The 10,920-nt window shown below is 45.0% G+C and overlaps 1 protein-coding gene across 2 annotated transcripts in view; it reads left to right on the top strand.

The window, feature by feature from the left end:
* Positions 1-9,041: 9,041 nt before the first annotated feature.
* The window catches only part of COLEC12 (collectin subfamily member 12), a 102,360-nt gene continuing 100,481 nt past the window's right edge, over positions 9,042-10,920 (top strand). For both annotated transcript variants that reach the window (XM_030012169.2, XM_030012168.2), the window contains exon 1: positions 9,042-9,245. In XM_030012169.2, the coding sequence (XP_029868029.1) occupies positions 9,239-9,245 (7 nt within the window). In that variant the 5' untranslated portion in view covers positions 9,042-9,238. The remainder of the gene's footprint in view (positions 9,246-10,920) is intronic.

Genomic DNA, 10,920 nt, shown 5'->3' with positions numbered 1-10,920 from the left:
CACCATGGTCATTCTTTCTTCATTCCTCAACTGGTTTTGGCTTTTTACTAAAGTTTCCCAATACTTTCCATTATAAGGACCTTACAGCTTTGCCAAAGTTCAGTCATTCTAGCTGTAATTTCTCCTGCTGGCTGGATGCCTCTGGCTGATTTTGTTTGGACTTCTTTTGACAATTTTTTTGGAAAATTTTCAGTCATTTCCAAGAAAGAACCTAGTGGAAAACGTATATATTGTTGTCTATGTCAAAACTTGTAGACTTTTTCTTTTAAAAACTCCCATTTCCCAGGCTTTGGAGCGCAGTCCTGAAATCTGGTGGGTAGATGAGCTTTGCGCCTGGAATAGCCTTTTCTCTTTCCCAGTGGAAATCTGCACAGTGTAGAAGCAAGATGTCAACCACAGATTTGTATAGTGAAGAACACTTTAAGTCTTTTAAGAGTTCTGCCTCACTTGTTGTAAAGGTCAGAGAAGAAGCAGGGGGGAAAAAAAATTCTTATTTTCAAAGCTGGTGGCTTCAGTGCTAGAGAATAAGACTCTGTCTCTGCCAGGCAGTGCCTATGTGATGTGAGCAACCACGCTGGGTCTGGTTGTGGTGGAGTTCATTTTCTTCACAGTGGCCCATACGGTACTATGTTTTAGATTTGTGACCAAAACAGTGTTGATAACACACCAATACTTTTGGTATCACTGAGCAATGCTTGCACAGCATCGTGACCTTCTCTGTTTCTCACTCTGCTGCCCCAGTGAGCAGGCTGGGAGTAGGCAAGAGATTGGGAGGGGACAGCTGACCCAAACCAACCAAAGAGATATTCCACACCATAACATCATACTCAGCAATAAAACGGGGACTTTTTTTCCAAAGTAGCTGCTGCTTGGAGACTGGCTGGGCATTGTTCTGCTGGTGGGAGGTGATGAGTGATTGCCTTTGCCTCAGTTGGGATTTTTTTTCTTTTTTTTCCCCCATTCACTTATTAAACGGCCTTCATCTCAAGCCATGAGTTTTTCTCACTTTTGCCCTTCCAATTCTCTCCCCGTCCGTCTGGGCGAAAGCGAGCAAGCAACTGGATGGGGGCTGAGCTGCCACCAGCTGGCCTCAACCCACCCCAGCAACTCACCAACATCCAGCTCATCCTCGTTTATCACTGCCCATGTTTTTCTCAACAGTCCCAACAGGAACCCTATGGTATCACTTGCAGAAGGGCTGAGTACTCACCCCTGCCATGGAAGTCAATGGGATCTAGCCTTCAAGTGTGCAAATTACTGTGCATGACTGTAGCTAGAACGCAGGGTTTGTGCTATGAATCAGCAGCACACCTAATGTCCTGATCTCTCAATCATCCACATGCGGGATTTGGCTCAGAGTATGCCAGGGTTGCTCTTTGCAGGTTTCACACAGGGGAAAGCAGGGAGAGGAGGGGCAGAGGCAGCATCATGAGTACCTCAATCTTGTGGGGCTGTGACTAGGACTTTTAGCCAGGCTTGCAAAGTGGAAAGTGGAAGGTGCCCTTGGGTGTGTAGTGTTAACATTGACTGTAACACTGGGTACCCTGAGAAATCACAGCACTTCAAGTGATTCACTTCTTATGAGAGGATAACATTTAACTTTAATCTTACTGTGGCTCAGTCCTATAAGATGGAGGTAATAATACTCCTTATCACTTGCAACATTTAATTAACATTTGTGAAATATATAAATGCTACCCTTATGACAGGCATAGAGGAAATCAATAATTCTATCTTCAGAGCAGAGCGTGAATGTTGCAGTGAATGGAACCCAGAGGAACAATGAAGAGAAGATAAAATATTGAATGGGTGCTCACTAAATGAGTCCAGTCCCTTCTCTGTACCAAATAAATGGAGTTACTGGAGAAAAGTTAATACATTATTATAAACTAACATCCATATCAATACTTTTTATCAGAAGGAATAAATATGTCTTGTCAATAATTCCAAACATATGCAGGTAAGTTAAGGTCCCATGGGAAATCTTTCTCTTGGCATTTCCTAGCTTGTAAGTGCTTGATTTCACCACCTCAGTAATGTTCTTTGACAACTATTTGTGTGTGGTATTTATGAAGTCTGACAAAATGAAAAAGACATGGGATGTCTCCAAAGCTTTCATTAATATTTTCAGTAAATATCTAATGCTCTGTAATCTACCTGACAGAAGACAGAAATACTTCATCAGAAGCAACTGCTCATAATAAGATCTCAGAAGCAATATAGAAGGGACTGTTTATCACTCCCTATTTTTTGTTCCATTTGTTCCTTTTGAAGTCCATTTACTCTAAAAAGCAAGACCAATTTAAACCTGGTAAATACAGCTAAAAATGCTTATTAAAGTCGCTTTCTTTTACTGTCATTATGCCCCAACAAGCAAAACTTCAAAGGTTCAACATTCTCCATAATAGTAATTTACATAAATTACAGATGTGTTCTACATAGAGAGCAAAATACTTTACAATTGCAATCATGATGCTCCCTGATTTTCAAAGGTTTTTTTCTGTACTTTTTGGGCCAAATTGAGAGCTGAGGAGTTGTAATTTGATATTCCCCTGGACCTACTTACACCCACTTGTTGAAGCGTCAGGGAGTCTTGGTGGGTGTAACTCACAGGCTGAAGAGCCAAAATACATTGCAATAATGTTTAACTTAATGTAGGGAGGATTCACTGTCTTTTTATTTGCTTTTCTTGCTCTGCTCCTCTCCTGTGGCCAAGCAGTATACAAGCCATACTCACTTAGCCTCTGTTTGACTCTGAGGTCTGCACTGCAAGGCAAGAGGCCAGGAAGACCATATATGATGCATTTGGACTTGTCATGTGGATCTATATGGACATAACCAGCAAATTTGGTGAGCAGACACACCTGAACCAAGCCGTGTCAGTGTCTGTAAGTAGATTACACTGGCTTTCACTCCCTCTACTGCCAGGTGGCCGTACGGAGACATCTTGGTGCATCACCTTACCTCTGGGAGAAATCGCGCAGCCAGACAGCAGCGTGCAGAGCACACCCAGCTGCCCCTGAACCCCAGATGAAATGTGTGGTATGTAATGACAGCAGAAGGATGCTTCTCTGGGCTGACAGAGACCAATTCTGGGTTCCTGCTTGCTGGCTCCCGCTGAAGATAATTAGAAACTGAATGTCATTGGCATTTGGACAGTCTCAAAACATGGCAAGATCTTTACCTCCTTCCATCAACATGAACCAAACCCTGGCCTGTATCATTTTGATATACTCCAGCCGAAGAGCTGACCCAGTTAGACCTCGAGCAATAGGAAACTGTTTCTGAGGAAACCAGAATTATTTTACTGTGTGTGTTGAAAGAAACACACACTATGAACAAACAAAATGTTATTATTAATGTATAAAAATCTACTTCTGCAAATATTGTGATAAAATTTGGCACTAATTATTTGGTCTTGGTTTTGCTGTCTTCAACATTTAAGCACTCTAGCAGTAATGGGATTACTTTTCATTGTGAAATTTTGGACCAGAAAAGTAAAATATTTTATTGATTTAAATTTTTAGCAGACACAACGGCTACAATTGTTTTCGGCAATTTTGACAAAATGCTGTGCAAGGAAATTGGTCTATAAATTGCCAGAATAAAATTTCCCAAACTTTCTGAACTGGAAATAATCACTCTTCATTCAAATTATGAATAAAACCCATAATGATGCATTTAATGAAATATCAAAAACATGCAACAGTGGTCCCTAAATATCATCTGCAGGTAATCGTAATAGCTCTACTTTTAATTGCATTCCAGCATTTTGCTTTTCTTTAAATTTAGGGCAATGTGACTGCCCAGCTTATTCTAGAGCTGTCTTGTGTTTTCCTTCCAAGAAATCCAGTTCCTAAAAGAAAAAGGTCACAGACAAGACAAGAGAACCGGCACATGGGCCTTTGCATGATCAACACCCAAACCATATCTAGAACAAGTCTGTATCTCTGAGTAACTCTGGCATACTGAAAAGATAGCCAGGTGATTTGCTGCTTTCAGGATCTCCTTCAGTTTCCCAGTTAATCAAAAAATAGGAAAGGAAAAACAAAAACCAACCTCACTTGTCAGAGGCAAGTCTACATAACTAAATACTTTCAAATTATGATGATAAGTACCCAGATTAAGAAAAGGCTCATCTGCAGATTTAACAAAATTATTAGTAAATAACTTCACCATTTGTTCAGGATCATTTACAAACTCATTACCCAGATGCAAGGATAATGTCTTGACTCTGGGCACAGGTCCAAAATGGTCATTAACAACAATATGAAATTGTTGTGGAGAAAAAGATTTATCATTAAAATATGTTATAATACTCAACTTTTACTTTTCAAATGCACATTCTGTATTGAACCCAAATGGTGCTTACTTCAGACAAATGATCTTCCACATATGGTTCCCGTGTCACATGCAGTTCTCCTCAATGACTCATGCAATTCTTTTTCAGATTTTTTTATTTAATTATTGCTCTTTGTATTGCATGTGGGCTCAGACAATGAGAAGGCTGCCAGTCAAAAGAGAATGCCACACATACCTCTATGTGCATGGACCAAGGCTTCCAGCATCTCCAAGACTCACCAAATAGCCAAAGGGCTTGTGGTTGGAGAAGAGAGAAGTGATGCTGAAAAAATTTTGTAGGTTTGGCTGTGGGAAAGAGCCAGGTTATGGTAATGGTCCATTGTGAAGTGGAATCAAAGTGAAGAGGAACTGAGCACATTTTCTCTGGTTATAGATCACTTCAGCAAAATCTGCACAATTTATTCTAAAGCACATACAGGGAGATTGAATTTGCATCTTTTTCTTTTGGATTACTGCAGAATTTGAACACATTGTGCAGAGTAAAAGCGAGTATGAACCATTATAAATGAACTTCCTTGATATTCAAGAGAAGACTGTAGCAAGGAAAAAATGAACAACACACATGTGGTTGGTAAGTGCTTAAAGTCATGCTATGCCACAGCAACTGCAAAGACCTCACTTGGGTACCTTATTTCAGTGTTTGATGAATAAATTGTAATAGTTCCATATAAACAAGCCACATTAGGCCAATATGTACACATTTCTAAACAGGGATGATTTGTTTAGAGCCTCTAGACCTTCTCTGAGTCTGGATCTGGCTGCAACATGGGATCACTTTGTAACAGGCAGCCTGTTGCAATAGTAAGCTGTTGTTATATTATTATTATTGGATGAAAAAACAGGCCTCATCATTTATGTCCTGAACTAGAGTAACAAAAAAGTCCCTAAAATGAAGTATTTCTGTGAAATTAGATTTCCCTAGAACACAGCCTAAAGTTTCCTAAAAAGAAAAGAATATGAAAAGATGCTTGAAACTTTTTCTGAGAAGATCAGTGGTTTTAACCGGAGAAGCAGTGTAATTGTGTTTGGCAAATTTCACCATAGCTTTAAATGAAACTTGAAAAACATAAAAGAGTGTATAAAAAGTTCAAGCTTGTGAAGGCCCAGGACCGACACTGTATTATGTACTGTATTACACCCTGTATCATATACTGTATTGCACCCTAAATATGTATGTATTCAGTGGTTTACCTAGCTAGTAGGAATATCTCTTGATCCCCATGTAATGAGAAATGGAGATAAAGTTTAAAGTCTGGGAGGTCCAACTTCATGGGGAGCTCACAACTAGGCAGAAATAAGAGGGAGAGTCTGAAAGTATCACCTGATTTGGTTGTTCAGGGTCAGCATCTGTCTGAAACCCAGGCAGCGGAGGGATGCTGGAGAGAGGCTGCTCTTGTTACCTGAAATCAAGTATGCTGGGGTATCTGCACGGTAGCTAGGGATGAAATCTGGGAGAACTGAGCTTAGTTTCTTTTCAGGCCACAGGTTGTGTCTCTGGGTGATTTCCAGTGTCCTTGTGCCTGAGTGTCCTTGTGGGCAGAGCTCACAGGGCACAGGAAGAGAAAGGGAGAGATGCTCAAACCACAGGACAGCCACACCTTCTAGCTCTGAGCAACCCCAGTAAAGTGATCCAGTTTCACCCAGAACAAGAAACAGTTTAAACTTTGGGACCTGTGATGCCACTTCCAGCAAAATATTCTCGGCAGGTTGGCTGGAAGAAGAGCCATGGGGACTGCCCTGTCTCTGTCAGCATTGCCTGCTGCCGCACCGTCCCTCCGTACCTTCACCATAGCCTGCCCCAAGGGGACACCAGCAGACCTACAAAAGGCTGCACCCCACAAAGCACCTCCTGCAGGTAGGATGGGGTGTTGGAAGCCAGGCTAAACATAAGGCAAGTCTCCTCTGGACATAGTGGCTCAGACCATCATTTTCAGAGTGGTCATTCAACATGACCTGGAAATTTGGGGAGCTGTTCATACAGGCAACTGAAACAGAGACAATGGAGGGGAGACTGGACAGCTGAATCCATTTATGGATGGAAAGGGACATGCTCTCACTGATTTTTAAAGCCAGTATTTCTAAACTATGCCACTCAGTGGTTGGGGTGGGGGTTTTGGGGATCTAGAATTCTCCCGTTTAATCAAACTTGTTTTGATGAAGACAGTATATGCTCCAGAATATCAATAATCTACTGATATTCAGCTCATTAAATACACTTGCTCAATTACCCCCTCCCCATGAACTGTCAACAATCTGCCTTCCTATTCATTAATCCCAGGGTTGATAAGGGTGGTGATAGTGTCTAACAGCTATACCTTCCTCTTGTGGACAGAGATGGGTCAGTTGGAAGAAAAAAGGAACGCTTACTTCAGAGCCCAAAACATAGAAAACTTGGTTTTAGAGGAAAGATTTGACACATGAAACAGTTCACGAGTTTCCTGAATGTCTTTACTAACACGAGATTTAAATATATAATGTATTGATAAGAAATCCAATGTGGAATACAACTTACACAATTAAAAGAGAATATAGAAGCTTACTTTAGAAATATGAAGTGTCCCACTATGTCCACAAATCAATAAATATTTTAAAGTCATAAGAATGGAGGTAGATCTCAGGCCTAATGAATCAACCATAAACTCTATATGAATTCAAAATACTTATTATTTTTCTTTCAATTAGGAAGGAAGATGTGTTCGTCAGACACAGCACTTCACTCAGCAGTCTGCAATTTTTGGTTGCTATCCTTCAGTTCACTAAGGTTACTGTGTGAAGAATTGGAAAAGTGTTATCAGTTACTGCTTTTGAGGAATTTTCTAAATTCCTGCACACTCCTGCTCCTTGCACATTCCCTGATGACACAGGTTTAAAGTCATGTTCTTCTTTCTTCTTCTTTTTCTAAAGCATTCCTTCAGTGCTGTGTTTTCAAACAGAAGTACTTTTTCTTTGGAGAAATGGAGTTTCACTATTGGTTCCATCCAGTCTATGAGAATTAATTGAAAGATTTCTTCTCGGAAACATGGGCTTTGGATCAGAGTCTAGATAGTTTTTAGTTTGGGAAACTGAATGACATTGATTCTTCAAAACAGAAACTGTGAGTTAATTTAGGATTCAAAATAAATCACACAACTGACCAAGCATTAATCAGTTTTATAAACACTGCAAGAGCTGTTGTCCTAATCCAACACAGCACTACAGGACATTCATAATTACCTGATTACTGTATTCAGATTTAAGCGTTTTACTCACGACTTGTACCAAAAATAGATATTCCAGTCAACTACCAGAGCATAAACTATCAACTACCAGAGCGTAAACTAAAATCTAAGTCAAGTCTCTTTGATATCCAAGCCCTGCTTTAAAGCAGCAAATGGCTACTGCAGCTGGTGTTCAAGTATTTTCGGCAATCCCAGACTGAAGGTACTGCCTCTGAGTTAGCAAAACGCACTCAAGCGGATGTCAACTCCAGTCATCAGACCAGCTGAAGGAATTAAAATTTCTGTTCTTTAATTTTTGCTCTATGATGATTACTTTTTGTGGATTTAATCCTTCATTTCTTGCTCAGGCAAGATCATACCTGACAGGTTTCCAATGCTTTTTGACCTGGTGTTAAACTAATGCTGTGATACTGCACCATGACCTCCCTGGTACGCTGTGATCCTTATGGGAGCCATGGGCCCCCTGAAAAGACCACGTAGCATTATCATTTCTTTGGGCATCCCCTCATTCAACAGACTGCAATACCAATAATTGCAAAGGCAAAATTGTGTGCATCTTCTCTCTGTGATGGGAAACACTCTCGGGAGCCTCTGCTACTCTGCCCCCAGAACAAACTGGTGGCTGTTGCAGTAGCTCTGCTTCATCAGCACTGATGTTAATAGTCAAAACTGGATCATCTTATCACCATCTTCAATAGCCTAAATATGGGTAGGTTTGCAGAAAATCAAAGCGCACCTTTCAGGAAAATGAGAGCCTGGAAATGATCCATTATTCCTGGCAACATCCAGAACCAGAGAAATAAAAGACAACTGGCCTGTATCTCCCTAATCCCACAAATATTTACACATGTTCTTTAGCGCGTGCACTGCGCGCAATCCCGTGGAATCCAACGGGACTATTCACGACGCTTCGTTCAGCACCAGGGTGAACTTCGCACGTCCTGCAGCCTCTTCCTGGCCGACGGATACACACCCACAGCTCCGGGATGTCTCTCTTGCTGGCGTGGCAAGCCAGGGTGGTGTGATGCTCGTGAAGACGGCTTTAGCCGAAAACCTCCGGGTGCCTGCCACGTGCGTGGGGAAGACAGGGAGAGGACCGTTCTCCCTCCCGGCGACACCACGTCCCACTCAAGCTCCCCGGTCACCGGTGGGTGCCCTGTGACTCCTGTCCCGGGCCGCTCCCCACAGGCAGACCCTCCTGCCCACGGCCCTGCACCTCAGGAACCCCACGGTCCCGCGGGGCGCGGCGGGGCGGCGTGCGACGCCCCCCCCCTTTTCCCCCCCAGCTCCACCGCTGGCGGGGCCCCGAGCCCGCCCCCGCCGTCCGGCCCCGGCCGCGGCCCCTTCCCCGGGGCGGAGGGAGGGAGGCGGGGCCGGGCCGCGGTTCCGCGGGGCCGGGCCGGGCCGCGCGGGGCTGGCGGCGAGAGCGCGGTGCCGCCGGCAGCCGAGGAGCGACGGCGAGCGGCGGCGGCAGCGGCGGCGGCGGCGGCGGCAGGGGCAGCGGCAGCGGCCGGGGGTGCGCAGCAGGGCCCGCGGCGGGGTTGCGCCCGGCCCCCGGCATGGCCGGGCAGTAGGCAGGGAGCGCCGCCCGCCCGCCGCTCCCGGCGGCAGCCCCCGCCGCGCCCCGTCCGTCCTATGTGACCCGCCCCGGCGCCAAGATGAAAGGTAGGGACGGGAGCGGGGCGCCCGCTCCGCCGCCCGCACACGTGCGCCGCCGGCACCGGGCACCGGACACCGGCAGGGCAGGGTGCGGGCGGGACGGGCAGGGTGCGGACAAGCAGCGTGCGGGATGGGTGTGCAGGCAGGGTGCAGGAAGGCAGCAGGCGGCGGACAGGGTGCAGGCAGGATCGGTAGGGTGCGGGCAGGGTGCAGGTAGGGGAGATTTCGGGCAGGGTGCGGGCAGGGCAGTATGCGGGTAGGGTGCAAGCGGGGTGCTGGCCGGGCACCGTGCAGGCAGTTTGCAGGCAGGGCAAGCCGGCTGCGGGCAGAACACTGGCAGGACGCGGGCAGCCGGTGCCGGCAGAGGCAGAGCGTGGGACTCCCCGCGACCCCGGGGCGCACACGGGGCAGCCCCGGCCCCGCGCATGGGGCTCTGCGCCGCCCCTTCGTTTTGGCTTATGTCGGTCAGTGCCGGTCCGGGGAGCGGGGTGTCCTTCTGTCCGTGTGTCCGTCCGTCCCGTCCCCCGTCCCCCCCCCCCCGTCATAGGTGCTCACCCCAGCACGTTTTCTCTCGGCACCCAACTTTTATCGCCCCCCTCCCCGGCGTCCCGAGGACAAGGCTTTTATTTCTCCCTAATTTAGTTTATTTTTTGCCAGCGTTTTGCGATGTTCTTGGTGTTGCTTCTAAACATCTGGCAGTGATTAGGTGCCAGTAGAGGCTTAACTGGCTTGTGAAATGTATTTGGCGTATTTCTCCTCAACATCCACCGACTGGAAAATATTTGGTCTTTGCTTTGCATCTGTTAAAGCTGAAACTTCGTTTCTTTTCCTTTTTTCTCCCTTTTTCCCCTTCCCTCTCCTTTTGTTTTAAATGGGTGAAACATGCCACTTCTACTGGTTGACTCCGTCCCACAAAGATGTGACTGAGAGGTATTAGATAATAGACTTTTAAAATCAAATAAAGCAGCAGATTGCCAAATTGCTACACTGTAACCCAGTAAAGATGTATTAGGGGGGTTGCAAGAAAGCCTTCTGTTTATGAAAATTGATAGCCTTACAGCAGAAGGCAGAGAATCTACATGCTGGGGAATAGTTACAATGAAAACATCAAAGGACATTATAGAAAGTTTAGGAAGTAGTTGGGAGTTTGTGAAAGTTGAATCTAGTTTTTCTTCAGAGGCAAAAATAAACTTGAAGGGTGGGAAGGAAAAAAAACATACACACAAGAAAATTGCTTTTGGGCACCAGTGTGCCTGTGCTTGGATTGCAGGGTTTGATTCCAGATGCCAGGAGGCCAGTAAACATCATGATAGTTACACTTAGTTTCCAGAGTCTGGGACACCAAACGATGTGATTATTTATTCACTTGCCAGAGTAGCTGCCCGAAGGGAGGAGAAGCTTTTGGGGGGGGGGGGTATTTTTGCAAGCCCACACATGCTATTTAAGTTACTTCTGGCACTGTGACATGGTGTCTCTACAGGGCTGTGCAACATATTAAAAATAATGTATTTACAATGTTCTTTATTTATAGGGTACTCATGCCAAAAGTTTTGTCATCAGCTTGTCATTATCAGCGTAAGTGTAATGGCAGGAACAAACCAAAACAAAGGGAATCCAGTAATATAAACCCATGTCCGTTATCACTGAAAGCCTTATGCTCTATTTTTGTTGGGGCTGAGAC

The sequence above is a fragment of the Aquila chrysaetos genome, chromosome 4 (genome assembly GCF_900496995.4).
Source record: "Aquila chrysaetos chrysaetos chromosome 4, bAquChr1.4, whole genome shotgun sequence".
In the NCBI taxonomy this organism is placed as follows: domain Eukaryota; kingdom Metazoa; phylum Chordata; class Aves; order Accipitriformes; family Accipitridae; genus Aquila; species Aquila chrysaetos.
Note: the sequence above shows the minus strand (reverse complement) of the source record. Positions and strands in the feature narration are given on the sequence as shown.